The sequence below is a fragment of the Penaeus chinensis genome, chromosome 23, assembly GCF_019202785.1.
Source record: "Penaeus chinensis breed Huanghai No. 1 chromosome 23, ASM1920278v2, whole genome shotgun sequence".
NCBI lineage: Eukaryota > Metazoa > Arthropoda > Malacostraca > Decapoda > Penaeidae > Penaeus > Penaeus chinensis.
In genome coordinates this window covers 14,775,567-14,785,566 of record NC_061841.1, presented here as the reverse complement: position 1 = coordinate 14,785,566, position 10,000 = coordinate 14,775,567, and the positions used below count along the sequence as shown (strand labels likewise).

General features: G+C 50.7%; 1 protein-coding gene across 1 annotated transcript in view; it reads left to right on the top strand.

Annotated features, from left to right (window-relative positions):
• The window catches only part of LOC125037514 (4-hydroxyphenylpyruvate dioxygenase-like protein), a 21,638-nt gene that overhangs the window by 5,965 nt on the left and 5,673 nt on the right, over nucleotides 1-10,000 (top strand). Inside the window, exon 2 of the mRNA XM_047630676.1 lies at nucleotides 1-717. This exon is cut by the window's left edge and continues 160 nt beyond it. Coding sequence (XP_047486632.1) covers nucleotides 1-717 — 717 coding nt within the window. The remainder of the gene's footprint in view (nucleotides 718-10,000) is intronic.

The following is a 10,000-nucleotide window of genomic DNA, read 5'->3' as shown; positions in this document are numbered from 1 at the left end:
CTTCGTCGTCACTAAAAGACACGAAGGAGAAGAGGTTAACGAGAACGGAAGTAGGAAGGCGAATGATGCTTGTAGGAATGAGAGGGAATGGAAGAAGGGTGAAGAAAAAAGTCATATGAATGGTACTGCGGTGGACGGAGAACATTGGACTGTCTTTTGCTGCCGAGATTCGGATTCGCATGCGGTTGACTCCGTATTCAACGTTGCTTTGGTGGTTCGGAATGTGGATTCGGTTACAAAGAAAGTCCAGACGATGGGGGGCCGTATTTTAAGAGCCCCCTGTGACCTAACTGATTCTCAGGGCAAAGTCAGGTATGCAATTGTGACCTCATGCTGCGGCAACATCGTCCACACCTTGATTGACAAGGCTCATTACAATGGCGATTTCCTTCCCGGATTCGAACCAGTGGATCACGCATGTATAAACGTTGATGGAAGTACAACTAACAATGTAAACGGTTATCATGAACATGCACAAGAAAACGGACATTCCCTACACAGTGACAACAACTCGGATGAACCTACGAGACAGCACAAAATAGAAACTGAAGTCGACGCTTCACAAAACCCGAAACATGAAGTCAAAGTTTCACCTGCTTCGCCGTCATTGTGCACCCACGTTGATCACGTGACTTACGTTTGCAGGGCGGGAGAGTCCCGACAATTACTAAACTGGTATGAACAATGTTTCGGAATGAAGAGATTCTTCGCCAACGGGTAAGTCACATGAGTCAAATTATGGTTTAATGCATTTTTAAGCTATTAAGATGTCTTATAGCTAAATTTTACTTTCAAAGAGAGGTTGTGAAATATTGAACTTTAAAGCGGCAATTTAGTCTCGGTTATTATTTTTCCGTAAAATACCAATGTTCTCACGATATGATCTGCACAAACTTCTATTTGATTGATAGTGTAGTTAGAGGTTCTGAATTAGACAAAACAAAATATATAAGGATAAACATGCATAAATGTAACTGATTTTGTTTTACTTCATATGATGATGTATATGTTCATGCTCTTAGGCCGCTTTCACACCAAGATCGCATGTCGCACGTAACAAGTGGCAGATGGCAAGTGGCAAGTCACACGCGGCACGTTGATTCCAGACCACATGGCAGGTCGCTTTTATTTGGTTCACAAAATGGCATCACCGGAGGATAATGATGTAATTGTTGTTCAAAGTCCTAAGTAATATTGTTGCAATCATTGCTTTCAAACTAAGGTGACATGTCGCATGTGGCATGCCAAATGCCACTCGAAAACGAACATATTAAACCTTTCACACAGAAGTAGCGTGGTGCATCGCATCTGCCACGTGCGGCCTGCTTGCCACGCCAAGATTGGGCTGTTTTCAGCGTGTGCTCTGCCACCTCTAACAGTGTTGTCAGATTTTAATGGAACTTTTACATCCAAAGTTAGAAACAATGCGATGTGTGCCTACTCTCATGCACAACTATGCCTCTTCCAGACAATGAACCGATCCACGTAACATTTGTACAAACTGCGAGGAAGCAGAAATGTTTGTCTGATACATCACCTTACTACAATGGTCTCAATGGTTGAATTGTCAAAACAAGCATTTTCAGGGCAATTTGCCTCACACTCTATCGCATAGCATCTACTTTATTCCTCCAAGTGACAAAAACATTTTGTCACAAGATTAAATAGAACTTAGGATAATAGCATCATCAACCTCCGATGATGCCACCTCGTGAACCATGTGGCATGCACTACCTGTAACCTTGGTCTAAAATCATTGTGCCATGTGTCACTTGTCAGTTGCCATTTGCCACGTGTGATGTGCCTCTTTGGTGTGAAAGCGGACTAAGTTTGGGATGACCCAGCTGCAACTGCTGCACATCAATGTTCACTTGCTTGCACTCATACCAGGTACGCCTATTTTCGTTGGACAGCAAAGGCGGTATCTCTTTGTTTACGAAAATTACTTATGGAGAAGTGTGCCTTGGTCGGTCGTACCTTCCTACGGCAGCTCCACAGAGAGGAAACGAAAACCTCCCCCTCGGCCAGCTGGTACTCAGACGCCACAGGCTCTGAACCACTGGCACTCTCTGAAGTAAGCAACAGAGGTACCGAAGTCATCCTTCACAGAATGCGCCTAGGTTACCACTGTGCATGGCAGAATATCCCAACAATCGAACGCGATGAATGGTGCTGCAAGCACTGCGGCGAGCCGAACGCCACACTAGTCCACTACCTAGAAAATTGTAACCATACACAATTCCTGAGACATGGACCGCCCACAACAGCCGCCGTGCTGGTAAAGAGGCTTGAATGGATTGGAACATGAGGTCACTCTTAAAACAAAATTCGAAATAAAGCATTTAAGTAATTAATTGAAAATACCATCAGTGGATTTTTTTCTCACAAAATATTTTGATAATTTTACCGTAGAGAATATTGTTATTGTACTGAGGTGATGCTGTATCATAAAGATTTGTATTTCTCCACAGCTTGCAGAAATGTTATATTGGTTGGTTCATTGTTTGGTAGAGGCATAGTTATGGACGAGAGAAGGCACACATCGCATTGTTTCACCCTGAAAGATCCTATATGGTTACTCTTTTATCCAAAGTGTCGCTCACTGAGTGACACTTCAAAACTACTCAATGTATGCCATACATCCAAAAGTGTTCATTTATACCATAAGTTATTTCCTTTCAGCTTTTGAAAATATATTTTGGCTAATTGTGACTGTGGATGTAAAAGCTCCATTAAAATCTGACAATACTGTCCGAAAAATATCGAACAAATTGGATCTCGGCGTCGCACGCAGATGGGGGGGGGGGGGGGGGTTGGTTTGCGAAGTTCTAGCTTCGCCCGGGCCTTCTAGATATGGCCCGGCCTGTGTCAGCTTTTTTTTACGGCTGTCTCATTGAGTTGTCTGACACTCGGTGCTTACCGTGGCGGCGGGATTGCCAGCAAGCGCTCCTGCCGCCATGGTGTAAGCATTTCGCATAGCCTCTTTACCAGCACGGCGGCTGTTGTGGGCGGTCCATGTCTCAGGAATTGTGTATGGTTACAATTTTCTAGGTAGTGGACTAGTGTGGCGTTCGGCTCGCCGCAGTGCTTGCAGCACCATTCATCGCGTTCGATTGTTGGGATATTCTGCCATGCACAGTGGTAACCTAGGCGCATTCTGTGAAGGATGACTTCGGTACCTCTGTTGCTTACTTCAGAGAGTGCCAGTGGTTCAGAGCCTGTGGCGTCTGAGTACCAGCTGGCCGAGGGGGAGGTTTTCGTTTCCTCTCTGTGGAGCTGCCGTAGGAAGGTACGACCGACCAAGGCACACTTCTCCATAAGTAATTTTCTGCTCGGTTTTATCGTCATGGGATTTGGGGGCATACCCCTGCCAGCGACGGCTAGTCTGTCAGCAAGCTCGTTCCCTCTGATGCCGATGTGGCTTGGGACCCAGTTGATGATAATTCTTCTACCCTGAGCAAGAATTCTCTGTGCCATTGTGAGAATCGTGGTCAGTAGGTAGATGTTGTCTGTGGGTGAGCTGTGCTGAAGACAGTCAATGGCTGCCCTGGAGTCTGTGTGTATGACCACGTGTCCTTCCCTTAGGGACGCGTGGCCTAGGGCTCCCATGATTGCAACTGCCTCTGCCTGTAGCGAGGAGGCGTTGTCTGTTACCCTCATGGATCGCGTGGCATCCCTAGCTGCAAAGCCGGCGCCTGCAGTGTGGCTCAAGGGATCGACCGATCCATCCGTGTAGTATGTTCTACTACCCGGAGGAGTGATGGCTGCAATGACCCTGTGGGCTTCTGCCTTTAGGCTAGGCATGGGGTATAGGCTCTTTTTTATTGACAGGCTCATTATGTTGAACTCTATCAGGCTCAGTGCCCACGGCGGGGCTTCGGCAAAGTCGGGGTGGGGGGAGTCCATGCCCTTAGCAAGAAGCTGTTCTTTGAGCTGATGGCGTATCAACACCCTGGCTGTATGAGACAGCCAGGAGTTGTTTGCAACGAGCTCGTTGTCTTGTTCGAGGCATCTGACTAATTTTTGTCTTAGGCTTGTGTTCCTGGGAGCCTGGATGACCTTTGACAGGAATTGTGTTGCCGTTAGATCGATTCGTGAGTCCAGGGGGAGAAGGTTTGCCTCCATCAGGAGGTTGAGGACCTTCGTCCACCTCGGGGCACCCAGAATGATCCTGGCAGCTTCATTTTGGACTGTTTCTAATTTGTCTGTGTGCTTTTTCTTTGCAGCAATTAGAGCGACTGAGGCATAGTCCACAATGGGCCGGACAGCATGTACATAGAATGATCTTAGTACTTTGTGTCTGGCCCCTATGCGTCTCCCAGTCATTGCTCTCATGACAGACAGTCTTGCTTTGGTTCAGTCAACCAGGTACTGGACCTCCTTATGGAAGGAGAGGGTCCGGTCTATCCTTACCCCAAGGTATAGGTAGTCCTTGACCCATTCTAATTCCACTCCCTGGATTTTCAGTCTTGTGCCTCGAACTCTCTGTCTCAAAGCCATGGCTTTGGATTTGGCAGCAGAGATCTTTAGTCCTGTCCTACAACACTCCTCTGACACGAGGTCCAGACAACGCTGGGCGTTATTCTGGCTGCGTGGTCCAGTGGAGGTGATAGCGAGATCGTCTGCATACGAGATGATCTGGCACCCCACTGGGAGGTTTATGTTGAGGATGCAGGACATTAAAGTGTTGAATAGGGCTGGACTGAGAACCCCACCCTGTGGCGTTCCATTTTCGAGCGGCATGTGCTGCGATAGGTGACCCTGGAATTTGACATTGGCAGTCCTGTTCCTGAAGTAGTCACCTATCCAAGCCAAGAGCTTTCCTCTGATTCCCTTCTGGATCAGGCTTTCCTGAATGGCAAGCGGACTTGCCAGTTCAAAAGCCTTCTCCAGGTCAAGGAATACCACCACAGCTGGGCCCTTGCTGATTGTGCTTAAGAGCGTGGCTAAGCTGTGTGCTGTGCCCATGCCCCTTGTGAACCCGTGAAGGTGTTCGTGCGGGGGTCCCGTTTTCCATTGAAGCCGGTTTAGTACCATCCTCTCAGCCGTCTTGGCCAGGCAGCTGAGCAGAGAGATGGGGCGGTACTTCCCCGGCTCTTCTTTTGGTTTTGGGACGGGAACTATGGTAGCCCTCTTCCAACTCTGGGGTAGAGTGGAAGTTTCCCAGGACTTGTTGATGAGTTGCAAGAGTGCACGCTCACCTGCTAGTCCTAGGTGGGAGACAATGGGGTACGAGATCCCATCAGAGCCCGGGGCTGTGTTGGAACTGGTTTTATAGGCTTTCCTTAGTTCCCTCAGAGAAAAGATAACGTCTGAGTTATCGGGTTCGGCTGCCCTTTCTCTGATCTGAGCGTGTCTGTCTGGCTGTAGACGCTCTTGTCTTGCCCTCAGCTCGGCTGGCAGACTGTTGCTGCTCGTTCTCGCAGAGAACTCGTGCGCCAGTCTGTTAGCCTCTGCTTGGGGGTCGTGATGGGTGCACCTCGGGGCTGAGCGGCTGGTAGCTCGCTTGACCCGTTGCCACAGCTCTGAAAGGGTGGTTTGGTGGTCGAAGGACTCACACCATTCCAGCCACTTTTCCTGCCTGACTCTGTTGGCAGTTTCCTTGGCATCCGTGACAGCTTCCCTTAGGAGGGATAGGTTGTCAGGGGTTCTTTGCCTTCGGAATAGTTTTCGGCACATGTTCACCCTGTGGTTGACCTCCCTGATCTCGTCATTGAAGTACCAGGCGTCTTTGTGACTTCTGGACCCAGGCCGAGTTTTGGGTATGGTCTGTGAGGCTGCTTCATTAATGGCGTTTAGCAGGCTGGCTTCGAGCACTTCCACATTTTCGCTTTGTGGGGGATTGTTGCATCTCAGACAGAGGGCCAAGGCGTTTTGAAACGCCTGCCAGTTGGCCTTGTCTGTTTTCCATCTTGGATTCGGTCTTAGGATTTCGGCTGGGCCAGCATCCATGAGGGTAGTTATAGTGCCGTAATGGTCACTTGTGACGGTCTCATCGACACACCAGCCAATCCTCCCCACCAGAGTCGCAGTGGCCAGGGTGAGGTCTAGGACTCCTCCTCTGACATGCGTTGGCTCTTGGGTGTTGAGGAGAGCGATCTCAGGGAATGTCTCTAGCACGTCGGCTATGTGATAGCCGGCCGCATCCGGTGCCCGGCAGGGAGCCAGGATGGGATGGTGTGCATTGAAGTCTCCCCCTATGATCACTCGGTCGTGTGCAGCAGAAGCACAGACCTGGCTGATGTCTAAGCTTTTACAGCGTGGCCGGCTGTACACATTGTACAGTTTGAGGGGCCCCCCGGCCAGGTGAACCTCGACGGCAAGGGATTCAACATCGTCTCCACAGTGCGATGCATCGGCTATTGCGGAGCAGGGGATTGTTGCTCTCACAAGGGTGATCAAGCCTCTCTTGCCAGGTGTTCGTGGCAGTGTGAAGGCATGGTACCCTGAGAAGCGAACAGTGTCCACTGTTAATGTCTCCTGGAGCATGACAATGTCAATGTTCCTTGATCGCACTACTGCTTGGAGAAAAGCGTTCTTTGCAGAGAAGCTATTGATGTTCCACTGTAGGATGCTTAAATGGTGTGTCATGATGTTACTCAGTGATAGTTACATCAGAGACATCGTCGGAGTCTGACAACTCCATTGCGAGGTCCTCGCTGGTTGAGGGCTCCTCGTCTGTTGTCAGGCTATCCTTGGGTCCACTGGGGGGTGGAGAGCCTTTGGTAGCTCTGACTTTGGTTGGTTCGGCTTTTCTCTCAGGCTTTTTCTTGGCTGGCCTTGCTGGCCTTGCCTGGGCAAGGTCAGCGTGATCTGGCTCTGGCTGCACAGATTCAGCCTGTTTTGGCTCTGCCTGTGAAGGCATGGCCTGGTTTGGAGTGGGGAGGGGAGTCTCGTCCTGGGGTGAGGGTGAGGCTGGTTTTTCTCTAGCCAGCTTTCTTCCCTTCAGGGCTGCGACAGTCTGGGTCATTGCCGTCATGGCGACCGAAACTGCCTTCTCGGCCTCCTCACTCGACCTCCCCAGGGCTGTTGCTACTGCTGTGACAACAGCAGTTAACAGGAGAGTCATATCGTCCTCGTCAAAGAGGAGATGATCATCTGTTGGGGAGGTTTTTGTGGTGCTCTTAGAAACTTTTTTCTTTAGTTTCTTTTTCTGCACCTTTGGCATTGTCGGAAACTCCTTTTTGTTGGAGACATCCGGTGTCGGCTGGGGGGCGGCTTCCTTCCTCTTAGGAGGTCGGGGGGCCTTTTCGCTTTTGTTCCTTCCCCAGACATGGGTGCCCGGTGGGGCAGGAACAAAGTCTGATCGGTTTTGAGCAACCTCTTGTCGCCTGAGGGCCGCCTTTTTCCTGACAGAGCAAGTCAGGCTCCAGGCATGATGCTTCTTGGCACAGTTGGGACATTTGGCTGTTGTGTCCCTCTTTTCCTCTTTGTATGCCTTGAGGCATACCTCTGTGTTGTGTGCCTTGCTACAGACACCACATTTAGGCTTGGCTGTACAGTTAGCCTTGTGGTGACCGTATTTCTGGCACTTGAAACACCGAAGTGGTTCTGGCACATACGTTCGAAGGTTGTAGGTGCCCCAGTTACCCAGATCAAGGGTAGTGGTTGGGGCACCTTTCATGGTCACCAGGACTTGCCTGGTTGGGGTCTTCCCCTTCGACATTCGGGAAGCCTGCACGACCTGTGGGTGTGAAGCGATCAGCTCCACATCGTACGAGACTGAGAAGCCAAGTAGCACCATCTTGGTTCTCTTTTCCTCGGGACTTAGTGGGGAATGACTCACTTTTCTCCCATCAGTTAGCTCCTTCGTTTCCCGGAGGAAATTTAAGGTAGCTTGATCTTTGGGCATTATGATCATGCCCTGATCTCGGGCGACCCGGATCGACAACCGGATTTTCCGTTGCAACTCCAATGCCCTGACCAATTGGTAGGCATTGTCGAAGCCTTCGGGTTTAGCTGGCACTTTGAACTGGGCGAAGCGTTTAGGGGGTCTCGACTCTTCATCAGAGTCGGTATCCGGCCTCGGACGCTTCGGCCCGCCCTTTCGGCTTTCGGGCTTTTTTGAGGAGGCAGGAGCTGATGCGGCTGGTTCAGCCTGCTCTCCCCTCTCAGTCGGGGAGGCCGTCTGTGAACTCAGGGGCCTCCCTGGCTTAGCTGCTGGCCTGGAGAGGCCAGCTCGCGAGTCAAGATCTTTGACTATTCGGTGGACAGACCCATTGGCTTCGGTCTTGTCCACCTTAGCAGCAGGGGTGACAGTGTCATCCTGTGCTTGGGGCTTTCTTTTGCCACCGGAAGGCACATATGCCTTCATGGTGACTACCGTGGTCTGGGCCTTGCGCGGTTCGTCAACTTTAATTTCAGTCTGTGGGGGGTGTTTGATTATTTTTTCCATGAATTGGTAAGTGCTTCATCCTCTCACGCCCCCACCCACCACGGAGTCCAACAAGGGGAAGCTGAGTGTCAGAACCAGTGTCTAACAGCAACAGGAGTGATGAGAGGATATACGCAGCCAATAGCCATTGTGACGGCACTCACGGACCATTGTGAGTGCCAATGGCGGCATGACTGCTTGACCCTAGCCTCCCGGGGGAGACCAGCCGGGATCAGGCCGCCTGTCTTGCTGGAATAGAGGACCAAAGAGGCGTGTTGCTAGCCGCAGGGCGTACTCGTTCACGGCATCGCTCAACCTCCAGGACTCCCGTCTCCACAGCGCACAAGGCTGCCACGCACGGCAAACGCGTGGGTAGGTGTAAACCCCTGGGGAGAGACCAGAGGGGATGCCCTTCCACCTACGAGACATCATTGTTTGGAGCCCTTTTGCTCAGCCCTCTGAGGCAGCCACCCAAAGGTTGCTTCACCGCAGTGAGGGAAGAGGAGTCTTGCACTTTTACCAGGCAGTTCCTTTCATCCCTCTGAAGCAACCACCCAAAGGTTGTTTCACCTCAGTGAGGAAGGAAAGGACCTGTGTCTTTTCAAAGTAGTTCCCCCTTCCCTCTAAAACAGCCACCCAAAGGCTGTTTCACCTCAGTGAGGGAAGGGAGGTTTTGCGTTCTTGTCAGTCACTTCCTTTCGTTCCCCTGAAGCAACCACCCAAAGGTTGTTTCACCTCAGTGGGGAAGGAAAGGACCTGTGTCTTTTCAAAGGGATTCCTCCTTCCCTCTGAGACAGTCATCCAAAGGCTGCCTCACCTCAGTGAGGGAAGGGAGGTTTTGCACTTTTGCCAGCTGGTTCCTTTCATCCCTCAGAAGCAACCACCCAAAGGTTGTTTCACCTCAGTGAGGAAGGAAAGGACCTGTGTGTTTTCGAAGTAGTTCACCCTTCCCTCTAAAACAGCCACCCAAAGGCTGTTTCACCTCAGTGAGGGAAGGGAGGTTTTGCGTTCTTGCCAGGCAGTTCCTTACATTCCTCTGAAGCAACCACCCAAAGGTTGTTTTACCTCAGTGAGGAAGGAAAGGACCTGTGTCTTAACAAAGTGTTTCCCCCTTCCCTCTGAAGCAGCCATCCAAAGGCTGTTTCACCTCAGTGAGGGAAGGGGGGTTTTGTCCTTTTTGTCAGCTGGTTCCTTTCATCCCTCTGAAGCAACCATCCAAAGGTTGTTTCACCTCAGTGAGGGGGGGGCGGTACTCGGAAACCATTCCGGACGTCTAGACGGGAGCGGTCGCCTGTGTGAAGGGCAGGGCCACAAACCGACCGAGAAGCGGGGCGGCACGGGGAATGGTTACCCCGGCGGCCCCCGGCCGGCTGCGTGGCGCGAGCCCGCGACCTTTGCCGTGCCCAGCACGCAGATCGCATGTGGCAAATACGACATGCCGCCCCACTTATATGGGAAAGGTTGCACATATTTCCAGATGTTCATTTTGAAATGGCGTATTTTGTGGCATACCACGTGCGACGTGCACCTTGGTGTGAAAGCGGCTTTATAGGTTTGCAAGTGTAAAGTGATATTATTATCCTATAAAGAATACGATAACTACGTTTATAGTCCATCATGTAAACA